Below are 14,312 nucleotides of genomic sequence, written 5' to 3' on the forward strand. Positions count from 1 at the left end.
GAAGCTCATCACTAAGCTAAGAACTCTGGGTCTAAACACCTCCCTCTGCAACTGGATCCTGGACTTCCTGACGGGCCGCCCCCAGGTGGTAAGAGTAGGCAGCAAGACATCTGCCACACTGATCCTTAACACTGGGACCCCTCAGGGGTGTGGAATTAGTCCCCTCCTGTATTCCCTGTTCACCCACGACTGCGTGGCCAAACACGACTCCAACACCATCATTAAGTTTGCTGACGACACAACAGTGGTAGGCCTGATCACCGACAACGATGAGACGGCCTATAGGGAGGAGGTCAAAGAACTGGTAGTGTGGTGCCAGGACAACAACCTCTCCCTCAATGTGAGCAAGACAAAGGAGCTGATCGTGGACAACAGGAAAAGGCGGGACGAACAGGCCCCCATTAACATCGACAGGGCTGTAGTGGAGCTGGTCGAGAGTTTCAAGTTCCTTGGTGTCCACATCACCAACGAACTATCATGGTCCAAACACACCAAGACAGTCTTGAAGAGGGCACGACAAAACCTTTTCCCCCTCAGGTGACTAAAAAGATTTGGCATGGGTCTCCAGATCCTCAAAAGGTTCTACAGTTGCACCAACGAGAGCATCCTGACCAGTTGCATCACCGCCTGGTATGGCAACTGCTCGGCAGAGGCGCTACAGAAGGTAGTGCGAATGGCCCAGTACATCACTGGGGCCAAGCTTCCTGCCATCCAGGACCTATACAATAGGTGGTGTCAGAGGAAAGCCCATACAATTGTCAGAGACCCAAGTTATAGACTGTTTTCTCTGCTACCACACGACAAGCGGTACCGGACCACCAGGCTCCTCAACAGCTTCTACCCCCCAAGCCAACAATTCATAAAATCGCCACAGGACAATTTACATTGACCCCCCCCCCCTCCCTTTTGTACACTGCTGCTACTCGCTGTTTATTATTAATGCATAGTCACTTGGCCCCCACCTACATGTACAGGTTACCTCAATTAGCCTGTACCCCTGTACACTGACTCAGTACCGGTGCCCCCTGTATATTGCCTCGTTATTGTTATTCCTATCGTGTTACTTTTTATTATTACTTTTTTATTTTAGTCTACTTGGTGAATATTTTCTTAACTCTTCTTGAACTGCACTGTTGGTTAAGGGCTTGTAAGTAAGCATTTCACGGTAAAGTTGTTGTATTCGGCTCATGTGACAACTAAAGTTTGGTTTGATTTGAAATCATTAAGTAGCTGCAGTTCGCAAATGACATTGCGCTTATCATCCTCACATGCTGACTAAACCGGCTCTGTACGTGCGTCTGCGTGCGCCATAGTGCGCATCTTGATTTTGTCTATCCCCACCAGATGCGCTCATGAAACACAGGTTAAGTAGAGAAAGAGATGGATGGAGAGAGAGAGAGATGGCGAAAGAGATGAAGAGAGAGAGAAATGGCGAAAGAGATGAAGAGAGAGAGAGAGAGATGGCGAAAGAGAGAGAGAGAGATGGCGAGAGAGAGAGCGAGAGAGAGAGAGAGATGGTGAGAGAGAGAGAGAGAGCGAGAGAGAGAGAGCGAGAGAGAGAGAGATGGCGAGAGAGAGAGAGAGAGAAAGTGCGAGAGAGAGAGAGAGATGGCGAGAGAGAGAGTGAGATGGCGAGCGAGAGAGAGTGAGAGAGATGGCGAGAGAGAGAGAGATAGAGAGAGAGAGATGGTGAGAGAGGGAGATGGCGAGAGAGATAGAGATGGCAAGAGAGAGAGAGAGAGAGCGAGAGATGGCGAGAGAGAGCGAGAGAGATAGAGAGCGAGAGAGAGCGAGAGATGGCGAGAGAGAGCGAGAGAGATAGAGAGCGAGAGCGAGAGAGAGGGGGAGGCAGTTTGCTCTCTCTGTCTCCTCTGTTTTTTTTCTCATGTTTTATGGATGATGTGTATCTCCCAGACCACTGTGTGCATCCTGTTGTTGATTTTAATCAAAGCTCCGAGCTGCTGAATAATAAAAAAGGGAAAAATGAAAAAGTATTCAGAAGCTTCAGAAGGGAAGGAGTAATTACCCATAACATCAGACTAGTTTTATTCACACAGCTCCCAGCAGGCCTGACTAATCACACCATGACGAAGTGCACTCGCTAACACACACACGCATGTGAATGGGCACATACACACACGCATCCACAAACATAGACACAGACACACAAACAGCATTCCAGGGAGGATGCTACTGTTTAGTCAGAGAGGGAGGAAAGTGCAGTGACGGAATCACATTGACACATGCTTGCAGGGTTATTTTTACATGTGCACGGGAGCCGTTTGGCAGTGCACATGTCGAGCCACTCCTTTACTGGTGACACCCACAAACCCAGAGAACCAGACTGTGACTATTATGTGGAAGAGCTTACAGCAGTATGACATCTACAGTACCACAGAGGGGCTCTGAAGTGGATCCTTTTGACTGAGGAAATACTAAGGGGCAGAGAAAGGGAGGATAAGAGAGGAAGCTTTTCTCTCTGTCTCTCATACTTAAGGCTTCAAGGCAGTCCTAGGGAATGTTCTGTAGGAGATCTCCCGGTATTCCGGAATACCAGTTTCAGCATATAAAAACATATAATACCAGCGGAAAAATCTGACATGATTATAGCATTGTAATTGTAGAAATATAGGCTACACATGAATCTAATGTTTTCTTTATGTATTTGTTTAAATTTAATCAAGTCAACGTTACCACGCTATTTTGTTGATGTAGCCTAGTTTTAATGTAGCCTAGGCTGTTGGCCGACTGGTCAAATATGATGAGGTCTAGGGAAAATTTAATTAGTTTTAGCCTACCTTAGTAAGATGTCAGGTGGATTTTCTCTCCCCTTGCACCTGGCTATAGTTGGAATTTGGGAAGGTTATGACAGTTTTTCCTTCATGATAAACCGCTTATTGTGGTGATAGTCACAGGGAACATCAAATTCTCCACTAAACAAACAGACCTAGGCAGAGATTCAGCACCATGGATAGCGCAGTTGATCAATTGCCCCCGAATCTGACCAGTAGCCCATTGTGCACCCGCTTTTGTTACCTTAACGTCATGAAACAAGGACCACGTTTCCATGTAGACAGTATTCCGGATAGTAGCTCATATCCCGCCTAAGATTTTATTTGGGATAAGCTGTTTACATGCACCTTTGATATCCCGCTCATGAGTATCCCTGTATCCATGAATAAACAGAATATTTATAATTTAAGTAGGCTATATGGGTCAAATGGAATAGTAACTGAAATCTGGACACTGACTGTAGCCCTATATCCTCTCACATGTAGTGTAATATCATATTAACTCCTGCAGAATTATGCATTACTTGCAGTGCAATTATTCAACACATTTTCATTTTGTCTTGGGAACAGTGTGGATTGGAGAAATATGATTTCTTTATTTCAGCATCTCTTGAGAAAATGTGAATGAGCTTGTCATTTGTTATCTTTGGCACTGTTATGCAGACAGTATTTTACCCTAATAAAATATGCACCGAAGTGGAACTGAAGTCTTATCAGAAACGTGTTTTGTCGTTTTCTCAGCTTTTCATTTGCTTAAAGCCTGTTAAACTGACGACGTGGACATTTTTCCACTGTTTTGGAGTTATTGCGTTTTCCCCCAGGTCCCTAAATGAAACAGACAACTTTACAGGTGTTAGCTAGATTACTAATGCATCCATTCTATGAATGTAAGACAGTATTCTGGTGAGCACTACTTTATTTAGTCTTCTGAATTCAGGCAGTGTTACATGTTTGGACATTGTCTATCGTGACTGCGTCTAGAGGTTGTGTGTAGCTTGCACATATAGCAGGCCTGTAGCTGCATATGACTTCGGTAATTTATTTGACATGTACTGTATATTTATAGATTCTTTGGGGGGAGGGGGCACTCAGTCGTGGTCTCAACTTACTGATGAGCGTTAGAATAGTAGAATACACAAGGTGCAATTTCCAAACTTGGTTGTGCATCATCAGTTTTCCTCTTGTTGTATGTCACTCACTGACAGTCACAGATTAGTCCATGTGTAAGGGGTGCGTAACCGGTGGCAGGGAAGTCAGACGCAGGAGAGCAAAACTAGGTAATAGCCGGAGCAGTTTAATTGCAAAAACCAACGGCATAAAGAATAACAAGACATGGGTACAAAACCCGTCGCGCACCAGTCAACATGTGCACAAGCACTTACAATAAACAATTCCACACAAAGACATGGGGGGAACAGAGGGTTAAATACACAACACTTAATGAGGGAAATGAGAACCAGGTGTGTAGGAAAACAAGACTACTTAGTCTAGCCAGCTATCTACAGTGATCATCAGCTATCTACAGTGATCATCAGCTAACTACAGTGATCATCAGCTATCTACAGTGATCATCAGCTATCTACAGTGATCATCAGCTATCTACAGTGATCATCAGCTATCTACAGTGATCATCAGCTATCTACTGTAATCTGGCCGGACGTGCCCTGACCTCCAGGGTACCCCCATGGATTTTGTTAGTCACTCTCACTCAGAAATCATATTAACATGCCATAAGTCATGTAGCTTTAAACTGCCAACACATCTCACCACCCCCCATGGCAATTACAATTGAAGGAAATTAGCTGTGAAACTGCAAAACAAAATTGTTCTGTAAACCAAAGTTATTAAAATACTTTTTTTGCTAATAGGTCCCTCTGTAAGTATTAAACTATAGTTTTAAATCCTGGTGCTGAGTTAATGTGTAGCAGCTAATAAGCGATGTGTTAGTACAGGGGTTGCCAAACTTTAGAATTTTTATTAATTTAGCAAATGTTCTTATCCAGAGCTACTTACAGTAAATGCATACATTTCATTATTTTTTCCCTCCATACTGGTTCCCTATGGGAATCGAATCTACAAACCTGGCGTTGCAAGCACCATGTGTAATGATCTTCTTCATCTGATGAGTATGAAAGATCGGACCAAAACGCAGCGTAGTAAGTGTCCATTTTAATAAAATATAACTGAACACTGAATACAAAATAACCAAAGTGAAACAATGAAACTCGAAACAGTTCTCTATGGTGAAACACAGACACAGAAAACAACTACCCACCAACCACAGGTGGGAAAAGGCTACCTAAATATGGTTCTCAATCAGAGACAACGGCAGACAGCTGTCCCTGATTGAGAACCATACTCAGCCAAAAACAAAGAAATACAAAAACATAGAAAAAGAACATAGAATGCCCACCCTAGTCACACCCTGGCCTGGGCGTGACCTTAGAGCTTTTTATGTCTCTATTTCGGTTTGGTCAGGGTGTGATTTGGGTGGGCATTTTGTGTTTTTTCGGGACTGTTTCGGTTATTCCCTTTGTTATTTTGTTATAGTGTTCTGTTTTAATAAAACAAGCATGAACACTTACCACGCTGCGCTTTGGTCCGATGATTCCTCTTCTTCAGCCGACGAATACCGTTACAGAACTACCCACCACAAACGGACCAAGCAGCGTGGTAAAGAGGAGCAGAGGGTTCAGGACTCCTGGACTTGGGAGGAGATATTGGACGGACAGGGACCCTGGAGACAGGAGAGGTGCGAGTGTTAAGCACCAGATTTCCAGTGCTCCCCCACAGCCCGGTTCAACCTGTGCCTGGACTCTGGAGGGGCCGGGCTAAAGTGGGCATTCAGACTGGAGGAGTGGTGCCAAGGCTGCGCACCAGAGCTCCAGTGCTCCCCCACAGCCTGGTTCATCCGGTGCCTCCTCCAAGCACCAGGCCTCCTGTAGGTCTCCCCAGCCTGGTGGGCCCTGTGGCAGCCCCACGCACCAGACTGTCTCCCGTCTCCTCCCTCCAGAGTCGCCCTCCAGTCCGGACTCTCCAGCGACGCCCTCTAGTCCGGAGCCTCCAGAGGCGCCCTTCAGTCCGGAGCTTCCAGAGGCGCCCTTCAGTCCGGAGCCTCCAGAGGCGCCCTTCAGTCCGGAGCCTCCAGAGGCGCCCTTCAGTCCGGAGCCTCCAGAGGTGCCCTTCAGTCCGGAGCTTCCAGAGGCGCCCTTCAGTCCGGAGCTTCCAGAGGCGCCCTTCAGTCCGGAGCCTCCAGAGGCGCCCTTCAGTCCGGAGCTTCCAGAGGCGCCCTTCAGTCCGGAGCCTCCAGAGGCGCCCTTCAGTCCGGAGCTTCCAGAGGCGCCCTTCAGTCCGGAGCTTCCAGAGGCGCCCTTCAGTCCGGAGCCTCCAGAGGCGCCCTTCAGTCCGGAGCCTCCAGAGGCGCCCTTCAGTCCGGAGCCTCCAGAGGCGCCCTTCAGTCCGGAGCCTCCAGAGGCGCCCTTCAGTCCGGAGCTTCCAGAGGCGCCCTTCAGTCCGGAGCCTCCAGAGGCGCCCTTCAGTCCGGAGCCTCCAGAGGCGCCCTTCAGTCCGGAGCCTCCAGAGGCGCCCTTCAGTCCGGATCTTCCAGCGACACCCTCCAGTACGGGGCTCTCTACGAGGGTGCCCAGTCCGGGGCCCGCTACGAGGGTCCCCAGTCTGGGGTCAGCGGCGAGGGTCCCCGCTCTAGAGGTGCCACCTAAGTGGGCCAAGCCAGAGGTGGGGCGGGATCTATGTCCCTCACGCCCTGACCTTATAGCTTTTTATGTCTCTATTTTGGTTTGGCCAGGGTGTGATTTGGGTGGGAATTCTATGTTCTTTTTCTATGTTTTTGTATTTCTTTGTTTTGGCCGGGTATGGTTCTCAATCAGGGACAGCTGTCTATTGTTGTCTCTGATTGGGAACCATATTTAGGTAGATTTTTCCCACAGGGTTTTTGTGGGTAGTTATTTTCTGTTTAGTGTTTTGCACCTTTCAGGACTGTTTCGGTTATTCCCTTTATTATTTTGTTATAGTGTTCAGTTTTAATAAAACAAGCATGAACACTTACCACGCTGCGCTTTGGTCCGATGATTCCTCTTCTTCAGATGATGAATACCGTTACACCATGCTTGTAACGCTGCGGGTGTCGTGGGTGTGGAGTCAGACGCAGGAAACAGAGTGCGATGCTGTGCTCTTTAATGCACAAAACGCAATACAGGGTGCTCACAACCAAAATGCACGACCAGGAACAAACACGTTCCTCTACTACAAAACAGAAGGTCACAATAATCAATCCTGCACAAAGAACCAGGCGGGCCGGCTGACTAATAAAGCCTCACTAATTATAACCTCAAAACAGGTGTACTCAATAAACACATAAGGAGGGGGAGGAAAGAATCAGTGGCAGCTAGTAGGCCGGCGACGACGACCGCCGAGCGCCACCCGAACGGGAAGGGGAGCCACCTTCGGTCGGAGTCGTGACAATGCTCTAGCAACTGAGCCACTCGGGGACCCCCTTCCAGCATTGGGGAACATCCGGTGCCATCCCTAGGCGCATGCGCAATGTCTATTTCTATGGGCACAAGCACTGTTCATGACACAAACTGTTCACACCTCTCTTGTTGGTGGAGAGAATTTTGCACATTTAAGGCTTATTATCTCGAATTATACGTATAATGTTATGGGGTTGTCATGACTGTCCTGATCAGGTCAGGTTACAGGAGACCACAACCCTACTGTAACGGGATTCTTCCGTCGAAGGAGAGGAGGACCAAAATGCAGTGTGGTTGAAATTCATGTTTGTTTTTAATAAGAAAACTATACATGAATAAACTACAAAAACGTGTAAACCCGAAACAGTCCTGTGTGGAACAAACACTGAGACAGGAACAATCACCCACAACACCAAACAGGCTACCTAAATATGGTTCCCAATCAGAGACAATGACTAACACCTGCCTCTGATTGAGAACCATATCAGGCCAAACACAGAAACAGACAAACTAGACACAAAACATAGAATGCCCACTCAGATCACACCCTGACCAAACAAAACATAGAAACATACAAAGCAAACTATGATCAGGGTGTGACACCTACAGATTATCTCTCAACCCCAACAGAGGAGGAGAGATCTAGGGGTCTGAAGATGTGGGGGTTTTATGACCCCTCACGCCCATGGTAAATCTTAGGCCACAGACAAATTCCTTTGTCCTGTTACTATGGAGAACCAGCCTCAGAACATTAAACATGAAATAAAGGGACTTGGGAACAATGGTTTCCGTCAGCCACAATGGTGGTCATGACGATAGATGGAATATGAAAATGTATGTCATTTTTGTTTTGTTATTAAAGGTTAATAGATGACGTTATTACGAAAACATTGTAATGTGAATAGTTTTCCCAGTATATCTTTGATGTTTATACTGTACATTGTACGTTGTATGGAAAATATCCAAATCAAAGAGAATGTTTTGGGGAAGATGAAATGTGAAGTTAGTCGTCTAAAATTGGATCTGAGTAAAATCTAGACCTTGCCCTCATTAACTTGGTACGCCCAGAGAATTGCCCTAAAGGCGGGTACGCGCACTTCTGACCCAAGGGTATAAAACCTGTGAGTAAAGAATTTACAGAGAAGACTACGTGACCCAAGCTGCAGCCAAGGTCTAAAAAGTCAACAAACCCAAGTTTGAAGACAAATAAATATTTTTCTACCCAAGCTACGGATGAGTAGCTGTGTCTAAGCGGGTGTATTCAAGCCGGACCCCCTTAGCATCCAATCCCAGCGAATCGTGGTATCTAAAATGTTTAATTCCTACGCCGTGAGCTCTGAGCTACAGAGCTGTCCGTCCTTAGAATAGCCCTTCCAGAACAAGGGTGAGGGAACAGACTCCTAAGCCAAAAGGACACTGACATCGTGAGGACGACCAGAAAGGTGTGCCGGGGAAGTGCGTCATCGAGCAGCCTGAACGGTCCACGCAGAGAATCCTCTGAGGTCCTCCCCACGTAATTACATCATTATATTCTGACCCATAAGAGCGGCAGTTTGGGGCAAGGCTAGGGTTAGAATAGCATAGCTGACAAATTCACCCAAATGTATACTTTCTTTTTTCTCTCTCTCTTTGAAATCCCCATTTTGGGTAACACGCGCCACAGTGAGTTGGCTCGTTATACTAAGTTCTAATCAATAGCCTAGACTGTGTTTTGTCTATGTGTATCTTTAATCATAATTTTAGCTTTCTCGTAAATAAATATTCAACTAAGATTTGTGTGGTACGAACTCATTGGTGAGACCCGGGTCCGTGCAGATTCACGGACTATACGACGTTCAGAACGATATTGTAGAGGTAACTGGTTAATTAGCGGCTTTTGTAAAATCGATATTCTGATATTCTTTGAGTTAATTTGGGAAATAGAAATTCAATAAAAACTAGTGTTCCCATGGTGCCCCAGGTTAATGAGTTAATATTTGCTTGATTCAGTTAATCACGCAATTGAACCTTTTAATCATTTGATGAACAACAGTCGTCACATTAACTAATACAACGTCACGACAGGGTGCAAAGAAAATGTGGCAGTTTTAAAGCAAATTTTATTGTAATGTCGAATGTGTATTTATCTGATATATCATGGCAACCCCCTATCATGGCAACCCCCTCTATATATATATATATATATATATATATATATATATATATATATATATACAGTGCCTTGCGAAAGTATTCGGCCCCCTTGAACTTTGCGACCTTTTGCCACATTTCAGGCTTCAAACATAAAGATATAAAACTGTATTTTTTTGTGAAGAATCAACAACAAGTGGGACACAATCATGAAGTGGAACGACATTTATTGGATATTTCAAACTTTTTGAACAAATCAAAAACTGAAAAATTGGGCGTGCAAAATTATTCAGCCCCTTTACTTTCAGTGCAGCAAACTCTCTCCAGAAGTTCATTGAGGATCTCTGAATGATCCAATGTTGACCTAAATGACTAATGATGATAAATACAATCCACTTGTGTGTAATCAAGTCTCCGTATAAATGCACCTGCACTGTGATAGTCTCAGAGGTCCGTTAAAAGCGCAGAGAGCATCATGAAGAACAAGGAACACACCAGGCAGGTCCGAGATACTGTTGTGAAGAAGTTTAAAGCCGGATTTGGATACAAAAAGATTTCCCAAGCTTTAAACATCCCAAGGAGCACTGTGCAAGCGATAATATTGAAATGGAAGGAGTATCAGACCACTGCAAATCTACCAAGACCTGGCCGTCCCTCTAAACTTTCAGCTCATACAAGGAGAAGACTGATCAGAGATGCAGCCAAGAGGCCCATGATCACTCTGGGTGAACTGCAGAGATCTACAGCTGAGGTGGGAGACTCTGTCCATAGGACAACAATCAGTCGTATATTGCACAAATCTGGCCTTTATGGAAGAGTGGCAAGAAGAAAGCCATTTCTTAAAGATATCCATAAAAAGTGTCGTTTAAAGTTTGCCACAAGCCACCTGGGAGACACACCAAACATGTGGAAGAAGGTGCTCTGGTCAGATGAAACCAAAATTGAACTTTTTGGCAACAATGCAAAACGTTATGTTTGGCGTAAAAGCAACACAGCTGAACACACCATCCCCACTGTCAAACATGGTGGTGGCAGCATCATGGTTTGGGCCTGCTTTTCTTCAGCAGGGACAGGGAAGATGGTTAAAATTGATGGGAAGATGGATGGAGCCAAATACAGGACCATTCTGGAAGAAAACCTGATGGAGTCTGCAAAAGACCTGAGACTGGGACGGAGATTTGTCTTCCAACAAGACAATAATCCAAAACATAAAGCAAAATCTACAATGGAATGGTTCAAAAATAAACATATCCAGGTGTTAGAATGGCCAAGTCAAAGTCCAGACCTGAATCCAATCGAGAATCTGTGGAAAGAACTGAAAACTACTGTTCAGAAATGCTCTCCATTTGCAAGGAGGAATGGGAAAAAATTTCAGTCTCTCGCGACTTACAGCTGTAATCGCAGCAAAAGGTGGCGCTACAAAGTATTAACTTAAGGGGGCTGAATAATTTTGCACGCCCAATTTTTCAGTTTTTGATTTGTTAAAAAAGTTTGAAATATCCAATAAATGTCGTTCCACTTCATGATTGTGTCCCACCTGTTGTTGATTCTTCACAAAAAAATACAGTTTTATATCTTTATGTTTGAAGCCTGAAATGTGGCAAAAGGTCGCAAAGTTCAAGGGGGCCGAATACTTTCGCAAGGCACTGTATATAGTATATATACAGTTGAAGTCGGAAGTTTACATACACCTTAGCAAAATACATTTAAACTCAGTTTTTCCCAATTCCTGACATTTAATCCTAGTAAAAATTCCCTTTCTTAGGTCAGTTAGGATCACCACTTTATTTTAAGAATGTGAAATTTCAGATTAATATTAGAGATAATTATTTATTTCAGCTTTTATTTCTTTCATCACATTCCCAGTAGGTCAGAAGTTTACATACACTCAATTAGTACTTGGTAGCATTGCCTTTAAATTGTTTACCTTGGTTCAAACGTTCCGGGTAGCCTTCCACAAGCTTCTCACAATCAGTTGGGTGAATTTCGGCCCATTCCTCCTGACAGAGCTGTTGTAACTGAGTCAGGTTTGTAAGGCCTCCTTTCTCGCACATGCTTTTTCAGTTCTGCCCACAAACTTTGTTGTCCTTAAGCGATGTTGCCACAACTTTGGAAGTATACTTGGGGTCATTGTCCATTTGGAAGACCCATTTGCAACCAAGCTTTAACTTCTTGAATGATGTCTTGATATGTTGCTTCAATATATCTGCATAATTGTCCTCCCTCGTGATGCTGCCTCCTACAGCAAAGCACCCCCACAACATGATGCTGCCACCCCCATGCTTCACGGTTGGGATGGTGTTCTTCGGTTTGCAAGCCTCCCCCTTTTCTTCCAAACATAGCAATGGTCATTATGGCCAAACAATTCTATTTTTGTTTCGTCAAACCAGAGGACATTTCTCCAAAAAGTACAATCTTTGTCCCCATGTGCAGTTGCAAATCGTAGTCTGTTTTTTTTATGGCGGTTTTGGAGCAGGGGCTTCTTCCTTACTGAGCGGCCTTTCAGGTTATGTCGATATAGGACTTGTTTTACTGTGGATATAGATACTTTTGTATCTGTTTCCTCCAGCATCTTCACAAGGTCCTTTGCTGTTGTTCTGCGATTGATTTGTACTTTTCGCACCAAAGTACGTTCATCTCTAGGAGACAGAACATGTCTCCTTCCTGAGCGGTATGACGGCTCCCAAGGATGAATCAGACTCTACAAGGTCTTGGCTGATTTCTTTTGATTTTCCCATGATGTCAAGCAAAGAGGCACTGAGTTTGAAGGTAGACCTTGAAATACATCCACAGGTACACCTCCAATTGACTCCAATGATGTCAATTAGTCTATCAGAATCTTCTAAAGCCATGACATCATTTTCAGGAATTTTCCAAGCTGTTTAAAGGCACAGTCAACTTAGTGTATGTAAACTTGTGATACAGTGAATTGTAAGGGAAATAATCTGTTTGTAAACAGTTGTTGGAAAAATGTCTTGTGTCATGCACAAAGTAGATGTCCTAACCAACTTGCTAAAACTATAGTTTGTTAACAAGAAATTTGTGGAGTGGTTGAAAAATGAGTTTTAATGACTCCAACCTAAGTGTATGTAAACCTCCGACTTCAACTGTATATATATATATATATTTGTGTGTAACAGGCCTGAATCTCTAGACCTGCTTCCGACAGGGAGATCCTATGATATATTCATATTGACAACCATGAAAAGACGGACTTGCAAATCCACACATAGACATTAATATCCAGGGGGAGTGGTTGAAAAACTAGTTTTAATGACTCCAATATATATATATACAGTTGAAGTCGGAAGTTTACATATACTTAGGTTGGAGTCATTAAAACTTGTTTTTCAACCACTCTCTCTGACTCTCTCTCTCTCTCTCTCTCTCTCTCTCTCTCTCTCTCTCTCTCTCTCTCTCTCTCTGTCTCTCTCTCTCCCCCCTCTCTCTCTCTCTCTCTCTCTATCTCTCTGAGCCTGCCTGGAGTTGAGAGATAAACAGCTACATCGTAATCTGTGGGTGGCACACACTTATAAAGCAGGCGATTAAGTAAACAAAAACAACAATCTTCTTATCTTTCTCTCTCCCTGTCACTCATGTGTTGACATCAGCGTGTGTCATGTGTGTGTCTCTACAGAGCAGCGCGAGCATTTGGAGAGTACCTGTCCCACACACACCCTGAGAACCAAAACGGATCAGGTCAGCATCCCTCCCTAACTGCCACCGTTTGTTCTCCCTCCATTTTTCTGTTCATTTTCCTCATGTGCTTTTCTCTCTTTTCTTTTGGAACAGCATATTTACTCTATCCTCTAATTGATATGTAAATCACTGATGGAGGATAATGTTCCACTCTCCTATTCTCTGTCCTATCTGCTCTCTATTTCTATTTGTCTTATTCTGTAACTCCTCCATCTCTCTCCTTCTCCTTTACCTTGCAGCCCATCTCCTGTCTGACACATTTGTGGGCCCAGACTCTGACTCCCCTGGTGGTGTCCGTCACCACAACAACAACCATCCATACCCCCACAGGGGTTCTCCAGCCCCCCCTGAGTCCAGCCTGGTGAAATCTCCGCTGGGCCACCTCCAGCCCCCGCCCCCCTCCATCACCACCACCAAGACCCGCCTGTCTCTGGAGCGCAGCTTCTCAGCCGAAGAGGACCAGCAGAAGTGTGTGGAGTGTGCCCTGCAGCCTGCCCGTGTCTACACCATCACCGGAGAGAACAGTATGCTGGGTAGCAACCGGGGCAGCAAGGAGAGCCTGGAGCTGGAAGTGCTGAAGGGGGCGTCGACCCTGGTCCAGCCCTCCACCTCCCCCTCCTCCACCTCCTCCCCCACCCAGCACCACCTTCGCCATGGACACCGTGGCAACACTCATCGCGACGATGGGAGCCATCGTCACGGCAACCCTGTTGCCGGCGGCAGCAGCAGCAACCACCACACCCTGGCTGTTACCGGCGGGGGTGCTGCCCACCATGGTCACCATGGCAGCCACCACCACCTGTCCCAGCAGCCCCTGTCAAGCTCGGTCAGCGCCCACAACATCCGCAGCTGGGGTGAGGGGGGAAAGGGGGGCTCGCGGGAGGACTGCAGCCTCAACATGGCCTTGGACTCTAGCGGGGCTCCATCCCGTAGCCAGGGCTCCCTGGATCTAGAGAGCTCCCGCGAGGCAGGCAAGCAACACAGACTCCTTGAGAGGATGTGGAGTGTGGACCGGATGACTGAGCTGGAGAGAGGTGAGCCGGGGGAGACAGAGAGGGAGAGGCGCTGAAATCCAAAGGGGGTTGTGTGGTGAAGGGGGGGTCGATGTTAGTTGGATTGTGGCGTGGTCTGTATTTCTGACTCTTCGTCTCTCCTCTGCTCTCTCTCCCTGTGTGTCTCCCTCTCTCCCTTTGTGGAGTGG

The 14,312-nt window shown here is 45.7% G+C and overlaps 1 protein-coding gene across 1 annotated transcript in view; it reads left to right on the top strand.

Moving 5' to 3' along the window:
• The window catches only part of LOC139409914 (NMDA receptor synaptonuclear signaling and neuronal migration factor-like), a 49,609-nt gene that overhangs the window by 10,261 nt on the left and 25,036 nt on the right, over positions 1–14,312 (top strand). The window contains exons 2-3 of the mRNA XM_071155327.1: positions 13,050–13,111; positions 13,351–14,145. Coding sequence (XP_071011428.1) covers positions 13,050–13,111; positions 13,351–14,145 — 857 coding nt within the window. The remainder of the gene's footprint in view (positions 1–13,049; positions 13,112–13,350; positions 14,146–14,312) is intronic.

The sequence above is a fragment of the Oncorhynchus clarkii genome, chromosome 5 (assembly GCF_045791955.1).
Source record: "Oncorhynchus clarkii lewisi isolate Uvic-CL-2024 chromosome 5, UVic_Ocla_1.0, whole genome shotgun sequence".
Classification (NCBI taxonomy): domain Eukaryota; kingdom Metazoa; phylum Chordata; class Actinopteri; order Salmoniformes; family Salmonidae; genus Oncorhynchus; species Oncorhynchus clarkii.